A 24,805-nucleotide genomic window follows, 5' to 3' on the forward strand; every position below is an offset into this window, starting at 1 on the left:
ATGGGCTCAAGAGGTCTTCCTGCTTCAGCCTCCCAGGTAGCTGGGATTACAGGTGTATATCACCAGACCTGGCCAATTTTTCTATTTTTTTGTAGAAACAGGGTCTTACTCTTGCTCAGGCTGATCTCAAACTCCTGGCCTCAATAAGTCTTCCTGCCTGTCTCCCAAAGTGCTAGCATTATATAGGTGAGCCACTGTGCCTGGCCCAATTTTATTCTTTTGCATATGGATATGCAATTGTCCTAGCACCATCTGTTGAAAAGACTATTTTTATTATTTATTTATTTATTTATTTGAGACAGAATTTCACTGTTGCCCAGGCTAGAGTGCCATGGTATCAGCCTATCTCACAGAACCTCAAACCCCTGGGCTCAGGCAATCCTCCTGCCTCAGCCTCCCGAGTAGCTGAGACTATAGGCATGTGCCACCATGCCCAGCTAATTTTTTCTATATATTTTTAGTTGGCCAATTAATTTCTTTCTATTTTTTTTTTTTATAATTTTTTTACCACCCTGCTTGTAAAAGATCTTTCTATTTTTTAATAGAGATGGGGTCTTGCTCTTGCTCAGGCTGATTTCAAACTCCTGACCTTGAATGATCCACCCACCTCGGCCTCTCAGAGTGCTAGGATTACAGCCATGAGCCACCACACCAGGCCTAAAAAAGACTTTTTTTTTTTTTTTTTTTTTTTTTTGAGACAGAGTCTCGCTTTGTTGCCCAGGCTAGAGTGAGTGCCGTGGCGTCAGCCTAGCTCACAGCAACCTCAAACTCCTGGGCTCAAGCAATCCTCCTGCCTCAGCCTCCCTGGTAGCTGGGACTACAGGCATGTGCCACCATGCCCGGCTAATTTTATATATATATATCAGTTGGCCAATTGATTTCTTTCTATTTATAGTAGAGACGGGGTCTCGCTCTTGCTCAGGCTGGTTTTGAACTCCTGACCTTGAGCAATCCGCCCGCCTCGGCCTCCCAAGAGCTAGGATTACAGGCGTGAGCCACAGCGCCCGGCCTAAGACTATTTTTTTTGCCAGTGAATTTTTCTTGGGTTTATTTCTGGACTCTGAACTCCCAAATTTATTCTATAAGATCATTAAATATGAAATGTCCGATTTCAAATAAAAAGTGTAGTTTATTATATCTCAAACAAGAAGTACAATTAATCAAAGTATGTGCCTAAACTTTCAACACAGTTTTGCCATTTATTTATTTAATTTTTTTTTTTGAGACAGAGTCTCACTTTGTTGCCCAGGCTAGAGTGCCGTGGCATCAGCCTAGCTCACAGCAACCTCAAACTTCTGGGCTTAAGCAATCCTTCTGCCTCAGCCTCCCAAGTAGCTGGGACTACAGCCATGTGCCACCATGCCCGGCTAATTTTATATATATATATATATATATATATATATATATATTTTTAGTTGTCCAGGTAATTTCTTTCTATTTTTTAGCAGAGATGGAGTCTCACTCTTGCTCAGGCTGGTCTCGAACTCCTGACCTTGAGCGATTCTCCCACCTTAGCCTCCCAAAGTGCTAGGATTACAGGTGTGAGCCACCACACCCAGCCAGTTTTGCCATCTTAATGGTAGCTTATTTATGCCAGCAGCAAAGAAGCCTGGAAAGAGAGTGGCAATGAAATTGTGAAAAGTGTTTTCCACAGCTTGTTGAGAATTGAATATTCTTCCTTGCAAGAGGCGGTCCAAAGCCTGGAAGAAGTGGCATTCAATTGGTGCGAGGTCTGGTGGATATGGTGGATGAGAGAGTTTCCAAGTCCAGCTTCTGTAGTTTGAGCAGTGTCGTTTGTGAGACATGTGGTGGAGCACTGTCTTGCAAGAGGATTGGCCTGTCTCTATGGACCAATTTCAGCTGCTTAATCATAAGCATCCTCATCATTTCGTCCAATTGGTTGCAGTAGACATCTGGTGTAATCGACTATGTTTCATGAAGCTGTAGAAGATTACCAGTACTCGACCACCAGACACCATTAGCCTTTTCTAATGAATATTCGGTTTTGGACTGTGTTTTGGCACTTCATCTTTATTCAACCATTGTGCTGAATCCTTGTGATTGTCAAAAAGAATCCATTTTTCATGACACGTAACAACACGGTGTACAGACGGCTTGCCTTTATGTCGTGTCAACAAAGAATGGCAAGCTTCGAGACAATTTCTCTTCTGATGCTAGTTTAATTCATGTGGCATCCATCTATCTAGCTTCTTTACCTTGTCAATTTGTTTCAAATGGTCCAATATTGCTGGAATAGTAACATCAAACCTTGCTGCCAATTCCCATGTAGTTGAGATGGATTCACTTCCACTACAGCTTTCAGTTCATCATTATCCAATCTGGTCTCAGGTCACCCATGTGGCTCATTTTCAAAATTAAGATCACCAGAACAGAATTTCTCAAACTACTGATGTACTGTGCATTTATTAGCTACACCGTTCCCAAACCTTGTTGATATTTTGAGCTGTCTGTGCTGCACTGATTCCACAATGGAACTCATATTCGAAAATAACACAAATTTTTGACTTATCCATTGTTTCACAAAAATTGCTCTAAAATTTTTAAAAAGATAATCACAAGCCAAAACGTGCATTTGAAAGACTGAGGATGTACCTTAACAATAAAAATAAAAGAAGTATCAAAGTGATATGTCAAGGATATCAACTGTCAAACTTAGTACTTAAGGAAATCGGACATTCCATACTTAATAACCTGTAATTTTTTTTTTGCTATAATATAGGCTATAATACAGGATCAAAATCTCTATGAGAAAAAGGATAAAACTAGAATGAACCAAAGACCATTCAGCAATTTCAGTAATTTGGCGTATTCTGCAAAGATATACAATACTCCAAGTTCAACATCTCAAAGGGTACTCAGTAACACAACTGTAGGAAAGAAGCAGGTTATCTGTGATTAAAAGGAAGGAAGAAACTCTTATTTGTTGGAGTATCTACTCTGTACCACGTACATGACATAATTAAAAAAATATACATTCATCATTTAAAAAAATCTTTTATTAAAAAACTTCAAGAAACTGAAGTTATTTGCCCAAGGTGGAATATTCTATCATAAACTCTTTTGCTAAATCAGAAAAAATCAAAATTAATTCAGCAAGAAAATTATGCTCCTAACTGTGTTCCTGATGGCTATTCCAAGTAAAAGCCACAGCACCCCTTTCTGTCATCAATAGGAACCCTTCCCTTGAATATTTCTCCTTCATCCTTGCTGAAACACAAAGGATCCTCAAAGTACCTGGATCTGCTCCAAGACATCTCTCTGCATCTCTACCGCCATGTGATAGACATCATGGTCGGAGCTATTGTACATTACAGCATTCTGAAACATCAGCATAATGTCACGCTGAAATTCAGCTGTGCTGCGGATCAGTCCATTTTCAATGTTTTTCTTGATAGTTGACAAATCCATAGGCCTAAAAAAGAACAGGGTTAAGTGGCAGTGGAGGCAGGAAGAGGACTCACCTGAATCTTTGAATATATTATCGTCATATAGATTTTCTCACATACATTTTACATTTCAGCTGCCAGGGCTCAAATGCCAATCCCTCACCCCAAAACATGCACTTAACCCAAAAAACAAAGTCTGTATAATAAGCATTGAGAAAGGCAATAAAGCGGGTTAATTCTTTTAGACTATCAATGGTTATCCAGCCACAGGAATGGTCAGTTCAGAACTTGGCCACCCTTACTCACGTAAGAAATATTTGCTTTAAAGTTACTATCTAATGCAAAACTTCACTAAGACTGGACAACTTAATATTAAGGCAAGTTAGCATGCTGGATGGACCATGGCTTACCTCTGTACAATGCTGTGGTAGCCAGGTGCTATGTCATCTGTAACAGGCTGCAGAAAGACATTGGCATACCTGTCCAAAAGGAATAAAGTGTAATTACTGACTTATTCTCCAGAGGCACAGGGGAGAGAACCTACTCTGAGTAGTTAAAGCTAGTAAGAGCCAACACCAGCAGTCCCATAGAGGCCCACTCAGACTTTATTCTAGTCATCAACAAAGAGGAGCAAGAGAAAATGAACTTACTAATTGGGAAAGCCCACTCACCTATGATTTGCTGCAGCTCTCCATACAAGCATAATGGCTTTCTTCCAGATTTTCTGTGCCTGAATAGCTTCTTGATCCTCACTACAGACAGAGCTGAAATAAAGGTACAGAAATTTCACTAGGTACAAATTTAAAAAATCAAGTCCTAATTATTTCTTGTCAACTGTTTATTCCAGGGCAAGAAAGGGAGTATGAGAAAACAAGATCAAAGAAAAGATCCTGTCATACTTCTCAACTTCACTGCATTGGCCTCAAAGAAAGAATCTCAGATACTCACAACTGTGAAGATGCAGGGCTGCTGGGGATGGAGTCTGCCAGTGTGTGTGACTGCAGCGTAGCATTGTGTATGCTAAAGCCATCATCACTCTCGCTCACAGGGGGCTCATTATCCATTTCTGACAAATAGCCTTCTCCTTGATCTTCTTCCTTAGGCTCCTCTAAGCTGGCCGCTTCACTGACCCCATCTTCCTCTTCATCCTCACCTGGGGCATCCTAAGACACATTATACTCCAGTCAATAAATGCAAGCAAAGCTATCCAGTAAGCATCATTAAACATGATTGGTCTTTTGGGTTAGATCAGTTCTAGAAATGGCCTCACACTGTTTCCTGACTGAGACCTCTATCACTTATACTACCATCTACTCATAGACACTGACTGACTAAATAAAGTAATTTAGAACCTGGACAAAGAATATGACCCAGGATCTTTTAAAAAGGAAGAAAAAAAAAGCTACTTACTTAAGACTAAGCTAAGAGGCGTTCCTTCTTTCCCCTTGCTCTTGAGAGGAACTCTGACCCTGGGTACAAAGTTATCAAAAATAGTTTTTATTTTGTCTCATCTGATGGAGCAAGCTCACATCGTATCACTTTTAAGTCTGTTACTACAGCTTTAGTAATTCTAAAAAGAAAATTTTAAATGATTCTCTAATTAATAATCTGATTTCCTGAATGTTCTCCCTGGCTGTGGTATCCCTATTCATTCCAAATCACTCTATACGTATCAAAGCTTCTTTGTGTACCGTATGCAAGGAAAGGACTGTGATATTCACAAACTTTCAGATGGGAAGCATGTTACTATAGTGGTCCTACTGTGTCTGACTATCCACTGCAGCTTTTGCCCATGCAACTCTTTATCAGTCTCATCTCTGAGAATAAAGATGTGAGTTTACTGAAATTCATTAAAAAGGTAGCACTATAGGGAAATCTAATCACATGGCAAGAGGAATAAAGAAAAGTCTGAAATACCTTTATCTGGCTTCCAAAAATAGTCCCTGATTCTTCTTTCAATGAGTCTGCAGAGGAGAGAAAGACTACCTGAAGATTTTTTGACCTTAACCTTCCCCTTCCTATGGACCATAATCCCCTGCAGCTCTCCTTTCCATGCTGACCTGTTCTACCTCCTCTACTTGCCCACAACCCACAATCCCTCAGAAGCCAAAGCAAATGATTTCGAGTTAGTTACCAAGTACAGATTTCCTGGCCTTTATTTACCTGACATTTCAAATTTGTGCTGAGTCTCTGCCTCTAAAGGATCTTCAATGGGATTTGGGCCATGTGATGGAGACAACATGCTTTCAGGGGATGCCTGAAGACCAAAAAACAACAAATACCCTAAGAACGGGTAAATCACGATAGGTCACACAATTTTATTCCTCAATGATAATGAGACTATAGAAAAAATTCTAAGTCCTACTCATGTAATATGATCCCAGTGGTCACCTTAACAGGAATAGGACATGTACATATAGCACTGATCACAACCTACGGGCTTTGGACACATCAACCATTTCAGAATTCAGGAATACAGTAGGAAAACCAAAAGCCTAAGCTGTCACTTCTTACCTAAGGTACCATCCTCCCAGCCCAATTTTTTTTTTTTTGAAACAGAATCTCACTCTATTGCCCTGGCTAGAATGCAGGGGCATCATCATAACTCAAAGCAACCTCAAACTCCTGCCTCGGCCTCCTGAGTAGCTGGGACTATAGCACACGCCACTACACCTGGCTAATTTTTCTTTCTTTTTTTTTTTTTAGTAGAGATAGGGTCTCACTCTTGCTCAGGCTGAGCAGCCTCTGATCTTATTAAATACCTCTGTCTTCACAGTTGTAAGTGGGGTCTCATCGCCTCTCCCACTGGCAACATCTGCTTCGGTAATCTCTCCAGTTGCAGTACTTCTGGGTTCCTCATCCAAGTCCTGGCTCCTGAGTTCAGGTGGCTCCATACTTGTAGCTGGAACAACTCCAGCTACTATTTCGGCCCCTGAAATGCCTGGCTCTGGTTCTGCAGGTTCCAGCTTGATCTCAACACTGGGTTCCCTGACGTCCACCAATTCATGGATTCCCTTGCTTTCTGTTTCCTCAAAATCCAGCCTCTCTTGCTTGACTGTCATCTCTGGTGTAGGGAGAGGCACTGGCTTGTCCCGCTCCTGCTGGATAGGGTGTTCCCAGGGCCCAGGCAAAGACTGGGGATCATCATTCTCTTCACAAAATGACAGTGCTGCTTCCACTGCTGCCACATCCAGCACTTCAGGATGATCATCTACCTGTTCCATAATACAGAGTGTTGAGGTCACAGAAAAAAACTCATGTCCCTCAATTTTGTTCACTCAATAAGATGGTCTGAATCTGCAACTTCTCTCTCCATCTTAATCATGTAGTGGAGGCAAGTGAAGGACAAGCACTTGTCACATGCAAACCAGTAAGCTAGGAATGGCTGTGGAGATGACTAGTACGTTAGCACCAAAGGGCTTTCAGACTACAGAGATGGAGATGGGCAGAAGCTGGAGAATTTGTTTGGTTTGTATTTTTGTTTTGTTTTTTTGAGAGTTGTTTTGCTTTTTATTTTTTTTGAGACAGAGTCTCATTCTGTTGCCCAGGCTAGAGTGCTGTGGCATTAGCCTAGCTCACAGCAACCTCAAACTCCTGGGCTCAAGCAATCCTTCTGCCTCAGCCTCTTGAGTAGCTGGGACTACAGGCATGCGCCACCATGCCCGGCTAATTTTTTCTATATATTTTTGGTAGAGACGGGGTCTCGCTCTTGCTCAGGCTGGTCTTGAACTCCTGACCGTGAGCGATCCGCCCGCCTTGGCCTCCCAGAGTGCTAGGATTACAGGCATGAGCCACCACGCCCGGCCTTTTGGGAGTTGTTTAAGCAATTTTTACTATGAGAACAAGGAGAGGCTGAGTAGAGAAGCCTATGTAGAACCCATGAAAGACTCTCTGGGGCTTTGCTGAATAGTTACCTTGTCCTCTATGATGGCAATGATATCTCCAACAGTCTCAAAGTCCAGCTCTTCACCTGTGTAAGACACAGCGATATCCATCTTCTCAGCTAAATCTAAATCTTCCTTCCCATCTATGCTGGGAGCCTTTGATCCTCCAGGGGCCTCTGCTACCCCTGATCGAAAACACTCTTCTTTGATAGAATTAATGATCATGGAGATTTCACTGCTATCCATGGAAACAGTCACAGTATGTGGATCCCCCACAGCCTCCATGGGAACACAGGTGTCAGGCTGACTCACTGAATAACAGGAAGAGAAAAGCATCTCAGAAGCTTATTGGACACTAAGTGACACCCAGAGATTACACCAGTGCTATAGACAGATGTGAAGTACCCGCACATTTATAGTCAGAAACAGTTATCATACATTGCCTATGTTTTCTTCTCCCGAATTGTATTTAGAAAGTAAGGTAAGAAAAACACATTCTCAAGCTTCCTCATGTCTGTACACTTATCCTTTTTCCCCCAACACATAAATGCCCACCCTCCTCTTCAATCATCCTTTTTCCCCCTAAAGATAAAGATAGTACATGTCTATGGAGAATAGCACAGCAGAAGCCTCTGACTTGGAGCTGATACTCTTGGTTATCTTTCTCTAACTGAAGTTTAAAGTCAAATTTTGCACCTAGTGGCTGCTCAGGGCGTGGGTCAGGGACGCACCTGGAGCTACACTTTCAGGAGTGGAGACAGCCGGAGCAGAGGATGGTGCTGGCAGCGCAGGCATCATGACAATGGTAGCCTGGGACACAGACTCTACAGGGGGTGGCACAAGTTTAACTGGAGGCTCACTGGCAACAGTAGTGAAGGAAGCAAGAGGTGTGGTGAACTGTGTAGGACCAGCTTCTAAAAGCCGGGAAAGAGTGGGAGCACCTAACAGACAAAGAGGTACACAAAATGAGGGAAAAGAAAGCATATGAACAAGAAGTAATAGCCACTTTAAGACTCAACTAATCTGAACTGAGATGGCCTTTTAGAAATAAATACATAGGGAAAAAAAGACTCAACTAAGAAAATTTTTATAGTATCAAAGGATGAGAGCAACTCTTGTGTTAAATAAGCATATTATCTATATTCTTACTTTCTCTAACATTATTTAAGATCTTCCTCCAAGTTAGAAATGAATCAAAGCACTAGAACACACAACGTATATAAAAAATTACAATCACCAAACAACAAAAAAAAACAAACAAAAAACTGGTATGAATAAATGTATCACTTCTGCTAAAGTTCAGCATGCTGTAAACCACCCAAGTTCAACACCATTCAAATACCAGTATCTAATGTTTGCATTGTATTTTACAAAGCTTTTTTCTTTTTTTTTTGAGACACAGTCTCGCTTTGTTGCCCACGCTAGAGTGAGTGGCGTGGCGTCAGCCTCGCTCACAGCAACCTCAAACTCCTGGGCTCAAGCAACCCTCCTGCCTCAGCCTCCTGAGTAGCTGGGACTACAGGCATGCGCCACCATGCCGGCTAATTTTTTCTATATGTATTAGTTGGCCAATTAATTTCTTTCTATTTAGAGTAGAGACGGGGTCTCGCTCTTGCTCAGGCTAGTTTCGAACTCCTGACCTTGAGCAATCCGCCCACCTCGGCCTCCCAGAGAGCTAGGATTACAGGCGTGAGCCACCGCGCCCGGCTGTACAAAGCTTTTCTTTTGGCTTTATGTTTTCTACCTCATTTAATTCTCACTACATCCTTGTCAAGTACATACATCACAATTAATAAAAGAGGACACTTATGCTCAACAGTTGGAGGTTACCAATCCAAGCTCACAAAACCAATGTGTGGCAGACCTGAGATTCAAGCCTAGTTATCCAGTTCAAAATCTTATCCTCCTATTCTTAACCTCAGGTAGCTTCACCTTTCCATGATTTTACAAGCCACAAAGGAGCAACTTTACTAGTACTCTCATCAACATCTATGCTGTGGTCAATCAGGGATATCAATATGTTGAAGATGAAATGAATTTATAACCTGGAGCACTGTGTTAATAGGTAAAGTAGTTCAGCTTTAAATCTGGGATTGACAATTGCTTAGTAACAAATGCTAAAAATTAGGGCAATTAATACCAAGTTCAACATCACTTAAGTAGATAAAAGAAAAGTGGTAACTTACCTGAGGCAGCAGGGGAGGCTGCAACAGTATTGGGTGTTTGCTGTATCTCCCCACCATGTATCATGGGAAGGACCCCGCCTACCTCCAGGAGGACACCTGTACTGTTCAGGTGGCCAGAAGCCACAGCCATTTCACTCTCATTGACCTACCAGGGAAGAATAGAGGTGAAGGCTACACTCAAGCTTTCCTTTACTACCACTTCCCAAAAAAGCTCCAGCAGTTGATAAAACTTCATGAAAATAGGTAACATCTATAGTTAAGACCCAAGGGAAACTCTAAACTTATTTGACAAGAGTTCTCTGGAGAAGAGAACCAAAATAATTGTGGTTCAGATACCTCAGGACCCAAGGATACTATCAACTTAGTGTATTTTTTTAAAAAAATAACATTTAACTAGGAGATCTCTTCCTCTTTTGAACTTTTTCCCCCATGTCACGTTTTAGGTCCCAGGTACTCCCTTCCAAGTACTAAATCACCACAGCTCTCAAACACCCACAGAAGTCTCCATACCAGTCTGGGGCTAGTAGGCAAGAGGCTGCCCTTCTTCAAGAGCTCTGACAGCAGAGGGGAGGGGGGTGGAGTTGCTTTCTGTCCAAGCATCTTTTTCTGGGGTGAATCATCTGTTACTGGGGTCATGGGGGCTTCTAAGGGTGCAGAGCCTGGAGGAAGGGTGTCAGGAATCCCAGGAAACGAGGTGATTGGGGTACTCGGCAAAGTCCCGGGGGTTACCTAAGAGACAACAGAGAACCTTTATCTGACTTCTCAAACTATGGAAGGTTCCCTACTAATCTGGATGGGTTAGTGTGTCTAACTATTACTTTATTAGTCCTGAGTGGAATTGCCCAGAAACCCTCTAGCCCTCCTGCTTTCAGCCATACCTTTCTTCTCCACAATTTTTTCACTCTCACCCACTCAAACCCACAATGATCCAACCATTCCACCCAATCTGCCTTTAACAAACTCCTTGCCCACTATCAATATGCTATTTATAAGAAAACTGTTCCTTATTGCTGCAGGAATTTCATAAGACTAGTAAACTTAGCAAACAATTCCTTAACATAGTCTTTTACCTATCTCTCAAAAGGTCAAATGCCTCAATGTTTTTAAGTCCATCCTTATCTTGGAACACAGAACAGGGTAAATTAAATTTTAAGCATTCAGACTGAGAAGAAGTTGCCTCCAGGCCAAAAGTGGTTTCCTCATCACTCAGCTCTCTGCTAGCTGATTGCCCCTTGTCTGATCAATTCCCATGGATGGAAATATACTCACCCCAGAGGTGGCCTCTTCCATAGTGGTTGGAGTCAAGTCCCCAAGTGGATAATCACCTCCTGGGGAGGCAGAATCTATAGGAGAGCGGACCATCACAGTAGGTAACCTCCGAGGCGGTGTTTTTACTGCTTGACGAGCTAGAACAGAAAACAGACAATGCCCAAATCTTTAAGAGTAAACAAATGAAACTAGACACTAGTCTGCCATTATACAATAAAGAACAAATAGGAATGCTGCATTACTAAAGCAGCATTATGAGTTTGGATTAAAAAGCTTTAACACTTCTGGAGATAGGTAAGTTTATAGCCTAATTTTTTCAAAGGGCAATTCTCACACTAAACAAATTGGTTTAATTATCCCACAGGTCCTATGAGTGAGAGAGTGGTTTAAATATCCTTCAGTATACTCTTCGGCAACTTAAGATTTTTCTTTTAAGAAGGGGGAAAAGGCCAGATCCGGTGGCTCACGCCTGTAATCCCAGTACCTTGGGAGGCAGAGGCAGGATGATTGCATGAGCCCAGGAGTTTGAGACCAGTCTGGGCAACATAGTCAGACCTCATCTCCATAAAAAATAAAAAATATTAGCAGGGTGTGGTGCTTGCACCTATAGTCACAGCCACTTGGGAAGCTGAGGTAGTAGGATCACTTGAGTCAGGGAGTTTGAGGTTGCAGTGAGCTATGACTGCACCACTGTACTCCAACCTAGGTGACAGACTGAGACCCTGTCTCTTAAGAAAAATATATAGATAACTGAGGAGGGGGAAAAGACCTCATTGGCCATTGGCTCATAGCATGTATTCCTAGAGCTGCAAATGCTTAAGTTCCTTCCCTCATCCAATGACTGAGCCATTCTCAATCTTTACACAGGCTTCTGACTGCTAAAACCTTAATAATGTTCAATGTCTTATTATCACACCTTTGTTCTAAAAGTCAACTTGAAAGTCTAGTGAGATATAAGCAGAGCTTGTTTTTTAGAGGTTCTTCCTGGACATTAAGGGAAGAAAACAAAGTTTTTATTCTGTTACAAGAAAAGACAACAGAGAAAAGTATGCAATTTGAGCTAGTAGATTATTATTATTTTTTTTTTTTTGAGACAGAGTCCGGCTTTGTTGCCCAGGCTAGAGTGAGTGTTGTGGCATCAGCCTAGCTCACAGCAACCTCAAACTCACGGGCTCAAGCAATCCTGCTGCCTCAGCCTCCCGAGTAGCTGGGACTACAGGCATGTGCCACCATGTCCAGCTAATTTTTTCTATATACTTTTAGTTGGCCAATTAATTTCTTTCTATTATTTTAGTAGAGACAGGGTCTCGTTCTTGCTCAGGCTGGTTTTGAACTCCTAACCTTGAGCGATCCGCCCACCTCAGTCTCCCAAAGTGCTAGGATTACAGGCATGAGCCACTGCGCCCAGCCTAGCTAGTAGATTATACGTGACAAAATCATCTTCCACTGTCATTAGCATGTAGTACCATATAATCAATTGCTAAACAGAAGCATGAGGTTCATCTTACCCTGATATGCAGCATCTGTAGCCTTCCTTTTTACTTCAGCCTCCTCCTCCTCCAATTTCTTCTTCCTAAACAGGGAATTAAGGGTTAGATGCTAGTCAGCTCTAGCTTCTCCCCAAACTTCACAGTGCTCTCACAAAGAAATTTTTTGCCAGGCTAGCATTTTCTGGAGTAAAGGCCTAACCAGGAATTCAAATCATTGAAACAGAATTGGTGTATACTGTCTAACTCCTAGTTCTTCACTGAGGCAAACTAGAGCCATTTTTAAGTTAGAACTAAGTGTGTTCTCAAACTGAAATGTTCCATCACATTACCTTCTATGACTTAATCCCTCCCACCCAAAGCCAGCAGGCTACTCCGCAGCTTTCCCTTTGCAGAATCTGCCTCAAGTCTGTAGGGATGGTGATGGAAGAAATAGGCAGATTACCAGAGGGGAAAAAAAAGATAAAAAGAAAGAAAGGAGCACAGATGGAAGAACAATATAATATAACCCACATTGCAATGTCATTGCAAAGCTCATCCAGTCTGCTGTCCATGTGTCCAGCTTGAATTAGTTCTGCATCTCTTTTTAGCCGTCTATAGGAAGAAAGAGAGATAAAGTGACTGGGTTTTTAATTTACTGTTTTGAAAATTCTGACCAATCCCAAAGTCAGCCCCTTTTGTCTTTCCCAACCTTTTCACATTCTGATAAATACCTATATCTCTCCTGGGTTTCCTTTATCACTTTCTTTAGTTCTTCAACTCGCTCAGCAGTCAGTTTCCGAACAATGACATCTTCAACAGTTTCTACTACTTCTCCCTTTTCGCCTCGTTTCCGTCTGTGAAAAATTGAAAAAAAAAAAAAAAATCAATTTGAAAGAAAGAACATTTGTTTCCCCTCTCATATGCTTTCTTGGAGCCTTCTTTACCACTTAACCTTAATTTCTGCTATACTTTTATCACCCAGTAATTATAAATAGATATAAACCAGACTTCCTTAATAAACACTCTCCACTAAAGGGATTTAGCCGAAGTACCTGGTTTTGTACTCACTTTGGGGTCTCAGTGGTCTCTAGAAGCTCTGAGTATTGGGAAGCACAATGCTAAGGAAAAGAATGAAAATATCATGAGCAAGCCTGGAAAGGAACAACCTTTTAAAGTTTCAACAGATTAAAGGTATATATAATAGAGGCACAGGTTAAAGGTACAGGTGGTTCACGCCTGTAATCCTAGCACTCTGGGAGGCTGAGGAGGACGGATTGCTCGACGTCAGGAGTTCGAAACCAGCCTGAGCAAGAGTGAGACCCCCCCGTCTCTGCTATAAATAGAAAGAAATTAATTGGCCAACTAATATATATAGAAAAAATGAGCTGGGCATGGTGGCGCATGCCTGTAGTCCCAGCTACTCGAGAGGCTGAGGCAGGAGGACTGCGTGAGTCCAGGAGGTTGAGATTGCTGTGAGCTAGGCTGACGACGACACGACACTCTAGCCCAGGCAACAGAGCGACTCTTTCTCCAAAAAAAAAAAAAAAAAAAAAAAAAAAGAGGTATAGAGAAGAACATCTGAGTGGTTTCTAGCAAAACAAATAAATCTGTAATCAAATCAATTCAAAATAATCAATACCACTACACAGAAAAAGGAATTTTGGGGCCTGGAGTTTATGTATTTGGGGAAGGCAACCTATTAGCCATTATTTACACCTAAAATCTACTGTGCTAAGTGCTTTATATTTATAACCTCAATTAACTTTACAACAATCCTGAAGCAAGTCTTATCTCTATTTTACAAATGAGAAAACTGAGGATCTCAGTCCAAAATTTTGAGGTGGACTCATACTCAACTCAGATCTAATTCTCAAGCTTAGGCTCTTAACTGTTACACTATACTGATAAGAGCTTATAATAGGAGCATACATGTATGAATTAGTAAACAGTGGGAAAACGTAAAAGGCATTCTCAACTATTCTTCCAATTCATGGTCTAAAAGCCTTGTAATTAAAAGGCAAGACCTAGTGGAAAACCCACTTCACATTTCAAAGACTGCTCTAATAAATAGAACACTTGCTTGGAAACTTACTTTTTGAGAAAACCAGTCTGGAGGGCGGCCAGGTTCTGCAAAAGGCTTGATTGCTCTGCTAACTGATACCCTATAAAATGAGAAAAGCTTTATTACACAGTAAGCAGAAAAGAATAAAAGAAGTATGTTAAGAATTCATCTGGAGTACAAACTTTGGAATAAAAAACTGACACTGAAAAGTTTTCTGGACTATGGAAAATAATACAACTACTTAAAAGTCATTGAGAGAGAAAGAGTCATTGCCAAAACAATTTTCCTGGATGTTACATTTACTAGGTGAAGTAAAGTACACCTGGTAAAGTATTATTTCTGTTCATTTGGGAAAATATTTTTATGTCAATTTTGCTCTGATTTGGTTATTTTAAAAAAGATCTTTTGAAAAGCAACTAGTAATATATTCCAGAACCAAAAATGTTATTGTCTTTTAATCCACTAATACAGCTCCTGGGAACATAAGGTAAGGCTATAATTCAACAAAAGAAGAAAGCACCAAGATGTTCACATAGATTTGATCTGATAAATAGTTGAACTTTTCCTAAATGCCCATAAGAGGATATCTAACTTATAGCACCTCAACTCTATGAAATATTAAACACCCCCTAAAAATAATAATGAAACATAGTGCTGTCGAATATATTTATAATATTAATTGAAAAAATATGACAATTTTCTGCTATGACTACAATCACACAGCCTTTAAAAAAGTTGTAGGGAGCTGGGAGTGGTGGCGCATGCCTATTGGCTCAGCTACTTAAGAGGCCGAGGTGGAAAGATCATTGGAGCCTAGGAGTCCAAGTCCAGCCTGGACAATACAGTAAGACTCCATCATCTCTTAAAAAAAAAAAAAGTTGTATAAAGTCAAATAAAGACAGGCAAAAATGAAAACAGTTGGACTGGAATGAGATCACAGAAGAGTATATTGGGGCTTGAACTGTGTCTGTTTATTTCTTTATTAAGAACAAAGAAAATATTAAAATATTAAATTATCAATTAACAAAATTATTAAATATTAAGATTTGTTAAATCCAGGTAAGGTGGCTCACGCCCATAATCCTAGCACTCTGGGAGGTCGAGGCAGGCGGATTGCTCCAGGTCAGGAGTTCAAAACCAGCCTGAGCAAGAGCGAGACCCCGTCTCTACTATAAAAATAAAAAAAAGAAATTAATTGGCCAACTAATATATATAGAAAAAGAAATTAGCCAGGCATGGTGGCATATGCCTGTAGTCCCAGCTACTTGGGAGGTGGAGGCGGCAGGATTGCTCAAGCCCAGGAGTTTAAGGTTGCTGTGAGCTAGGCTGATGCCATGGCACTCACTCTGGCCTGGGCAACAAAGTGAGACTCTGTCTCAAAAGAAAAAAAAATTCCAGGTAAGGGGTACATGGCTACTCTATATTGTTCTCTACACTTCTCTATGGGATTGAAATAATATTTCATAACCTTAAAAAGAAAACAAGTTTAATTCTGTGTTGGGATAATGGTATCTCAGAGCTCTTTTCCTTTATGAAGTTTATTTTAATATTGTTATATGGATAGCTATAAGGAAAAAATAAAATTTTAACTTCACATCTTACTAGGGGTCCTCAACCTTTTTAAACAGGAGGCCAGTTCACTGTCCCTCAGACTATTGGAGAGCGCAGCACACATTCCACACATGCACACTGTGGACCGGTAACTAGTCAGCTGCTAAGCAGGACACTAGGAAGCAGCAGCAAAAACACCAGGCGGGCCAGATAAATGTCCTCCTCAGGCCACATGTGGCCTGAGGGCTGTAGTTTGAGAAAGCCTGACTTATACAAAGAAAAGCCCCAAATGGATCCAAGATTGAAATGTTTTTTTTAAAAAGTTAAAGAATTAGGCTGGGTGTGGTGGCTCACACCTGTAATCCTAGCACTCTGGGAGGCCAAGGTGGGAGCTTGAATTTAAGAGTTGGGACTAGCAGGAGGTGGGAGCATCGGGAAGATTGCTGGAGGTCAAGAATTTGAGACCAGCCTAAGCAAGAGTGAGACCCTGTCTCTACTACAAAAATAGAAAGAAACAGGTCAGACAACTAAAAATATATAGAAAAAATTAGCTGGGCATGGTGGCACATGCCTGCAGTCCCAGCTACCTAGGAGGCTAAGGCAGGAGGATAATCTGAGCTCAGGAATTTGAGGTTACAGTGAGCTATAATAACGTCACTGCACTCTAGCCCAGTCAACAGAGGAAGACCCTGTCTCAAAAAAAAAAAAAAAGAGAGAGAGAAAGGAAAAAGAAAGAAAACAGAAGCAGCAAAGTCAATGCTTATGACAGCAACAGTCACAAGGTTATGCTAACCAATGCTTATGCTCTTTTAGCTGCTAGGATAAAGGTTTTTAATCTATAATCCTCAAACCAATAAAGGAAGCTATTGAGCTATTTTCAATGGTTCGAAAAGTATAAGGGGAGCTGTACATTTACCTAGTATAGTCTACAAGGCTAATAAAACAAGTCAGATTTGCTATAAGCTAGAATATCAAATTATGCTAATACTGATTTTATCAAACTGACATGAAGATATGTCTAGCAGTTACATATACCTTTGAGAAAGGGAAAAAATTTAGACAATGAACTATTTTAACTAGAAAAATTTTGTGATGTTTAGTGTCTATAAAGGAAGATTCTTAAACTTCAAAATGCATACACCTTAGATCTAGCAATCTCAGTTCTAGGAATATACCCTACAGAAATACTGATTCAAAGATCAGAAAACTGTAAACCTGGGCAATGAGCTAACCGCAAATTTTTGCTTCTGGTCATTGCTTGCTTGCTACATCACTGTATGGGGACTTATGGGATGAGGTCATTGAAGCACAGCCGACTGGCCCATCAGGCAATAGAGGGCAACCAACCCGCTAATTATTTCAAAAGGCAATAGTGGGCAACCAATCATTTTAAAGGTCAATGCATGATCCATGCGTAGTCAGCTTGTGCGCAGCCTGTGCACCACAGGGATAAAAGGCATGCCGTTGTTCCGGACGGGGTCCTTGCCTGCGAGAGTGGCCACTGCATTGGCGCTCTGGGGCTTGGACCCTGGCTAGCCAGAAAATAAACCTCCTCTTGTGTGATTGCAAAAAAAAAAACACAAAAAAACAGAAAACTGTAAACCTAAAAGTCCATTCAAAGTGAAGATAAAACAAATTATGGTAGATACAACCAGAATATTACTGAGTCTCTTAAAAGAACAAGTTAAAAATCTAGTCTGGCCGGGCGCTGTGGCTCACGCCTGTAATCCTAGCTCTTGGGAGGCCGAGGCGGGCGGATTGCTCAAGGTCAGGAGTTCAAAACCAGCCTGAGCAAGAGCGAGACCCCGTCTCTACTATAAATAGAAAGAAATTAATTGGCCAACTGATACATATATAAAAAAAAAAAAAATTAGCCGGGCATGGTGGCGCATGCCTGTAGTCCCAGCTACCCGGGAGGCTGAGGCAGAAGGATCACTCAAGCCCAGGAGTTTGAGGTTGCTGTGAGCTAGGCTGACGCCACGGCACTCACTCTAGCCTGAGCAACAAAGCGAGACTCTGTCTCAAAAAAAAAAAAAAAAAAAAAAAAAAAAAAAAATCTAGTCTACTGGCATAGAAAAAGGCCCATGACATTCTTTTTTTTTAAATTTATTTTGGCATATTATGGGCACATTTTTTTAAATTAAAAACTACGTATACCACAGCATTCCTGTTCTTTTTTTCTTAAGCTTAAATATATACACAAGTGGCCAGGCACCGTGGCTCATGCCTGTAATCGTAGCACTCTGGGAGGCAGAGGCAGGAGGATCGATTAAGGTCAGGAGTTCAAAGCCAGCCTGAGCAAGAGCAAGACCCTGTGTCTCTACTAAAAATAGAAAGAAATTAATTGGCCAACTAAAAATATATAGAAAAAATTAACCGAGCATGGTGGCGCATGCCGGTAGTCCCAGCTACTCGAGAGGCTGAAGCAGAAGGATCGCTTGAGCTCAGGAGTTTGAGGTTACTGTGAGCTAGGCTAACACCACTGCACTCTAGTCCAGGCAACAGATTGAGACTTTGTCTCAAAAAAAAAAAAAAAAAAAAAAAGTACACAAGTTATGTATAGAAAAATATCTGCAAGGACACATGCTTAACTGTAAAGAGAGACTCCTTTAGAATAGGATAAGGAACTTCAACATGCTAAAGAAAACTTTGACTTTCTACGTTGTATGACTTTATATGCCCTTTACTTGTTATAAATATCCTTTTTTTCCAACTTCTGACCTCAAGCAATCCGCCCGCCTCCGCCTCCCAGGGTGCTAGGATTATAGGCGTGAGCCACCACACCTGGAATATCCTTTTTTTAACTGATAAACTGTATGAATTTACTATGTACAGTATAATGTTTTCAAGTATATATACATTGTAGATTAACTTAACCTAGATAATTATTACTTGTATCACCTCACAGTTATCATTTTTGTGCTAAGAACACAACATCTACTGTGTTAGAATTTTTCAAGAGTATACTGTTATTGACTAGTTACCATGTTGTACAACAGATCTCTTTTTTTTTTTGAGACAGTCTCACTTTGTTGCCCAGGCTACAGTGAGCGCCTTGGCATCAGCCTACCTCAAACTCCTGGGCTCAAGCAATCCTACTGCCTCAGCCTCCCGTAGCGGGGAGTACAGGCATGCGCCACCACGCCCAGCCTACAATAGATCTCTTAAACTCATTACTCCTATCTAACTGAAATTTTGATTCCTCTGAACCAACATATCCCCAGCCCCTCATTCTACTCTCCTGTGGTATTTGTCTTTCTGGGTCTGGCTTATTTCACTTAACATGTCCTCCAGGATGATCCATGTTGTCACAAATGGTGGATTTCCTTCTTTTTTAAGGCTGAATAGTATTTCATTGTGTGTGTGTGTGTGTACACACACACACACACACATTTTCCTTATCCAGTCATCCATTGATGGACACTGTGATACTTATCTTGAGTGTGGACAGCTTATTTCACCAGTGTATACATACGTCACAAGTACTATATCTTTTTTTTTTTTTTTTTTTTTGAGACAGAGTCTCGCTTTGTTGCCCAGGCTAGAGTGAGTGCCGTGGGATCAGCCTAGCTCACAGCAACCTCAAACTCCTGGGCTCAAGCGATCCTCCTGCCTCAACCTCCCGAGTAGCTGGGACTACAGGCACGCGCCACCATGCCCGACTAATTTTATATTTTTTTATATATATATATATATATATATATATATATATATAGGCCAATTAATTTCTTTCTATTATTTTTATAGTAGAGACACGGTCTCGCTCAGGCCCATTTTGAACTCCTGACCCTGAGCAATCCGCCCGCCTCCCAGAGTGCTAGGATTACAAGCGTGAGCCACCACGCCCGGCTCTCAAGTACTATATCTTACACTTTAAATATTTGCAGTTTATTGCACATCAATTATACCACAAAAAAGCTATTAAAAGAAAAGGCCGGCCGGGTGTGGTGGCTCACGCCTGTAATCCTAGCACTTTGGGAGGCCGAGGTGGGCGGATTGCTCAAGGTCAGGAGTTCGAAACCAGCCTGAGCGAGACCCCGTCTCTACCAAAAATAGAAATAAATTAATTGACCAACTAAAAATATATATACAAAAAATTAGCCGGGCATGGTGGCGCATGCCTGTAGTCCCAGCTACTCGGGAGGCTGAGGCAGGAAGATTGCTTGAACCCAGGAGTTTGAGGTTGCTGTGAGCTAGGATGATGCCAGGGCACTGTAGCTCGAGCAATAGAGTGAGACTCTGTCTCCAAAAAAAAAAAAAATCCAGCTAAAGATCAATTCTATTGAAATCACTGGAAAGAAATATAAATGTCACTTACAGAACAATTAGAATTATTATCAATACAAAGCATGATCCTACTAATTTAACCGTAAGTGAATCCGAACTCAAGTCAATATTAAATCTTGTTCATGGGATAGAGTTATGATATATGTACTGCCTGTATATATTTTTTTGGTTGGCCAATTAATTTCTTTCTATTTTTAGTAGAGACACGGTCTCGTTCTTGCTCAGGCTGGTTATGAACTCCTGACCTTGAGCAATCCACCCGCCTCGGCCTCCCAAAGTGCTGGGATTATAGGCATGAGCCACTACACCTCACCAAATTTTTTGAGAGATATTGTCACAGAGTGACAAGATCAATTTAAAGTACAATGGAACAATTTAAACTACAATGATGCCTTGTGTTTGAATTGTTAACTAACTGAACTAGATTTGATAGTTTTAATTAGGATCATCTTTGAAAAGTCATTTGAGAAATATATATAGTTGCAGAAATGCTAAGTATGACCAGTAATGACGCTTTTGTAAATTTACTTAAATGTTTATAGTAGAAAGGTACCATATAAACACAAATTTGCTTATTAAATGATTATAAGGCTTTAGACAATTAAAGGGTGTCTTCAGATCCTAAGGTGAAAAAGAGAAAGAAGAAAGTTAAATACTAAAAATGAAAAAAGGTATGTCTTGGCCGGGCATGGTGGCTCACACCTGTAATCCTAGCACTCTGGAAGGCTGAGGCAGGCGGATTGCTCGAGGTCAGGAGTTCAAAACCATCCTGAGCAAGAGCAAGACCCGGTCTCTACTATAAATAGAAAGAAATTAATTGGCCAACTAATATATAGAGAAAAAAATTAGCTGCGCATGGTGGCCCATGCCTGTAGTTCCAGCTACTCAGGAGGCTGAGGCAGAAAGATTGCTTGAGCCCAGGAGTTTGAGGTTACTGTGAGCTAGGCTAACACCACGGCACTCACTCTAGCCTGGGCAACAAAGCGAGACTCTGTCTCAAAAAAAAAAGGAAGGAACCCACAGTCCCATTCCCTGGCACGAAGATGATTCAATAGTGAAAAAAAGTCTCTTCAGCAAATGGTGTGGTTATAGTTGGTTATCTACATACAGAAAAATGAAGGTGGATTCCTGTCTCACAACATACATAAAAATTAACTGAAAATGGATCAAACACCTAAATGTATAGAGATAAAACCATAAAGCTCTTATTTTTTTTTTTTGAGACAGAGTCTCAATTTGTTGCCCAGGCTAGAATGAGTGCTGTGGTGTCAGCCTAGATCACAGCAACCCCAAACCCCTGGGGGCTCCAGTGATCCTCCTGCCTAAGCCTCCCAAGTGGCTGGGACTACAGGCATGCGCCACCATGCCTGGCTAATTTTTTCTATATATATTAGTTGGCCAATTAATTTCTTTCTATTTATAGTAGAGATGGGGTCTTGCTCTTGCTCAGGCTGGTTTCGAACTCCTGACCTTGAGCAATCCGCCCACCTCAGCCTCCCAGAGTGCTACGATTACAGGCGTGAGCCACCGCGCTTGGCCAAAATAACTCAATTTAAAACAGGCAAAGGACTGAGTATACATTTCTCTAAAGATGATGTACAATGGCCAATAGGCACATGAAAAGATGTTCAACATTAGTCATCAGAGTATTGTAAATGAAAACCACATTGAGCTACCATATCATACCCACTAGCATGGCTATACTCAAAAAGACAGTAAGTGTTCTCGCACATGTAGAGAAATTGGAGCCTTCATTTATTGGTGGTGGAAATGTCAAAAGAGGTGTCTGTTTTGAAAAACAATTTGGCAATTCCTCAAAAAGTTAAACAGAGGGCCAGGGGTGGTGGGTCAAGCCTGTAATCCTAGCACTCTGGGAGGCTGAGGTGGGAGGATCACTCAAGGTCAGGAGTGTTCAAGGTCAGGAGTTTGAAACCAGCCTGAACAAGAATGAGACCCCGTCTTTACTAAAAGTGGAAACAAATTAATTGGCCAACTAAAAATATATAGAAAAAATTAACCGGGCATGGTGGCACATGCCTGTAGTCCCAGCTACTCGGGAGGCTGAGGCAGAAGGATCGCCTGAGCCAGGAGCTTGAGGTTGCTGTGAGGTAGGCTGATACCACGGCACTGTAGCCCAGGCAACAGAGTAAGACTCTGTTTCACACACAAAAAAAAGAAACAGAGTTAAAGTGTGACCCAGCAACTCCACTCCTTTGGTGGAAAACTGAATTGAAAACATTGTCCACGTAAAATCTATACAAAAATGTTCACAGTAACATTATTCATAAAAACCAAAAGTGGAAACAACCAAATGTGCATCAAGTGATGAATAAACAAAATGTGGTATACTCATACAATAGACCATTGTTCAGCTATAAAAAGGAATGAAATATTAATATACCTTACACATGGCTGAACCTTAAAGTGTTAAGTGATAAAGAAGTCAGTCACAGAAGACCATATATTATATGATTTCATTTATGTGAAATGTCCAGAATGTCCAAATCTTAAGATTGAAAATAGGCAAGTGGTTACTTGGAGATAGGGAGGATGGAAGAATGTGGAGTGATAGCTAGAGTAAGGGGTTTCTTTCAGGGAAAACACAAACGTTCTATATAAATGAATTATGTTGTGGTGATGGTGACACAACTCTGTGAATATACTAAAAACCATTGTACTGTACATTTTAAGTGGGCTAATTTCATAGTATGTGAATTATATCTCAATAAAGCTGTTAAAAAAAGAAATGCTGTACAATCAAGGTGTCAGCTGGGTAAAAAAATAAAAAAATAAAAAAAAAAAAAGAAATGCTGCTTAAAGCTTAATATGATTAACTATAGGAATCCACCAGTATGAAAATATGCCCAACAATTTTTGAGACCCAACAAAGGAGACATCCTAGATACCTCACCAATTTTTTTTCCTTGTAGGCCCTGGGCCTGAGTTTATTTTCAAGTCCTTCTCAAAATTCTGTATTTAGGCCAGGCGTGGTGGTTCTTACCTGTAATCTTAGCACTCTGGGAGGGAGGATTGCTTGAGCTCAGGAGTTCGAGATCAGCCTGAGCAAGAGCAAGACCCTCTCTACTATAAATAGAAACAAATTAACCAAACAACTAAAAGTAGAAAAAAATTAGCCGGTCACAGTGGCACATGCCTATAGTCCCAGCTACCCGGGAGGCTGAGCCAGAAGAATCGCTTGAGCCCAGGAGTTTGAGGTAGCTGTGAGCTAGGCTGATGCCACGGCACTCAAGCCCAGGCAAGAGAGTGAAACTCTGTCTCAAAAAAAAATAAAATAAAATAAAAAAAATCTGTATTTAATTATGCTTAGTCTGCTTTGTTCCAAAAAGCATTTACAGTTTCTCTAAGTTCTCTATTTTTAGTTCTTAAGTGGAACTAATTTGAGATACCTTACCAATTTTGATCTCCACTCCTCATGACAGAAGATGCTAAGCACAGCTTTTCTCTGATGGACCATGGTTCTGTGGGGCCAGTACTCAGCAGCTTGTGTTCTGAAAGGCAAGAAGGCTTATAGACAACCACTAAGACAGTAGTTCTAGCCCCAAAAGGAGGACTAAAAGCCTAATACAAAACATCCCAACTTGTTAGAACAAAGTGAGTTACTGTCACCAAATTTTGATTTTCACCAATTCAGTGAAACACCACCACTGGAGGTGGTACTTATTAGTTGAATGCGAACTATAGAACATTTTATTTTTTCAAACGCCATGGCTTCATGCTCCGTTCTGTTAAAAAACAGGGAATGCCAGATTAAACAGTTCTATGGAAAGCCTCAGTTTTAAGAATACTGTATTTTCATTCCAAACAGAACGCAAGGTCTTATTTCCCAAGATTCCGAGCGGCCAGCCCCTCCTACCGCCCGCCTCCCTCTTAGCATAAACTTGTTTACTTCTCTCAGCCCCTCCCCACCAACTGTCGGGCCTAAAAGATCTCTTCTATCCTTGAAACAGAGACGACTGGCTTAAATGCATGAAACGCAATTTCCTCAGTGGCAGAAAAACCTCATCGTTAAAAGACCCCACTTCCACAAGCTCACAAACGCTGGTCAGAAAATGAATGGCTCTTTGAGATGCTGGCCACTCCATATAGCCCACAACGTCTCTTCGTCTGCACGTCCAGGTTTCTAGAGTGCCTTATGGCTTACCCCGCAGAGCTCCTGCCACACAAGGACTCACTGAGCTGCTTATCCCAAACCTCCGTTCCCTCCCAGAGACACAAGACCCTAGGTTTCTGGGCCTCCAAACGCTGGCCTTCACGACGCCGTCGAGCTCGGGTCTCTGAAAACCCGAGGCCCTCCGGCAAACCACTTCTACCACCCCGTAAGCGTGTAACAGAAATGCGGTGCCTCGCCTCGACTCTACAAAGGCCTTCCACGCAAGAGCGACTCATACTCACTGCCGGTTCCTGTCGCCATCTTGGCCCCGAAGTCTCCAACCTCGGAGGAGAAAACAGTCTGGCTGGGCCGAAACCGGGGAACTCTGGGAAATAGAGTACGGCGTTGGTTCGCAGTGCCTCCTGGGAAACGGAGATTTCCCCTCGACCCACAGCGAAGCGAGCGGCCTAAGTCCGTTATCTTTGGCGCTCCTCGGAAGGAGTGTTGCTAAGGAAGGAAGGGGATGGCGACTAAAGCCTCAGGACTTCTTTTCGGCTTCTTAGGAGACAGCTGTCTAGG

At 41.4% G+C, this 24,805-nt stretch overlaps 1 protein-coding gene across 6 annotated transcripts in view; it reads right to left on the reverse strand.

Moving 5' to 3' along the window:
- Positions 1-24,680, reverse strand: part of LOC105862613 (bromodomain-containing protein 8) — a 28,054-nt gene extending 3,374 nt beyond the window's left edge. For 3 of the 6 annotated variants that reach the window (XR_012913958.1, XM_012749045.3, XM_012749044.3), the window contains exons 1-19: positions 24,529-24,680; positions 23,528-23,624; positions 14,308-14,377; positions 13,284-13,333; positions 12,947-13,069; positions 12,747-12,827; positions 12,255-12,319; positions 10,747-10,883; positions 9,988-10,206; positions 9,478-9,622; positions 8,023-8,232; positions 7,322-7,602; positions 6,170-6,622; positions 5,571-5,664; positions 5,325-5,371; positions 4,356-4,570; positions 4,079-4,171; positions 3,818-3,886; positions 3,256-3,433 (exon numbers count right to left, since the gene is read on the reverse strand). Coding sequence is in view for 5 of the 6 variants with exons in the window: in XM_012749045.3 (XP_012604499.1) it covers positions 3,256-3,433; positions 3,818-3,886; positions 4,079-4,171; positions 4,356-4,570; positions 5,325-5,371; positions 5,571-5,664; positions 6,170-6,622; positions 7,322-7,602; positions 8,023-8,232; positions 9,478-9,622; positions 9,988-10,206; positions 10,747-10,883; positions 12,255-12,319; positions 12,747-12,827; positions 12,947-13,069; positions 13,284-13,333; positions 14,308-14,377; positions 23,528-23,624; positions 24,529-24,547 (2,646 nt within the window). In the remaining variant the exon portion in view is untranslated. The remainder of the gene's footprint in view (positions 1-3,255; positions 3,434-3,817; positions 3,887-4,078; positions 4,172-4,355; positions 4,571-5,324; positions 5,372-5,570; positions 5,665-6,169; positions 6,623-7,321; positions 7,603-8,022; positions 8,233-9,477; positions 9,623-9,987; positions 10,207-10,746; positions 10,884-12,254; positions 12,320-12,746; positions 12,828-12,946; positions 13,070-13,283; positions 13,334-14,307; positions 14,378-23,527; positions 23,625-24,528) is intronic. The other 3 variants (XM_012749047.3, XM_075996079.1, XM_012749046.3) reach the window with 2 other exon arrangements.
- Between the last annotated feature and the right edge of the window lie 125 nt (positions 24,681-24,805).

Source organism: Microcebus murinus, chromosome 21, assembly GCF_040939455.1.
Source record: "Microcebus murinus isolate Inina chromosome 21, M.murinus_Inina_mat1.0, whole genome shotgun sequence".
Classification (NCBI taxonomy): domain Eukaryota; kingdom Metazoa; phylum Chordata; class Mammalia; order Primates; family Cheirogaleidae; genus Microcebus; species Microcebus murinus.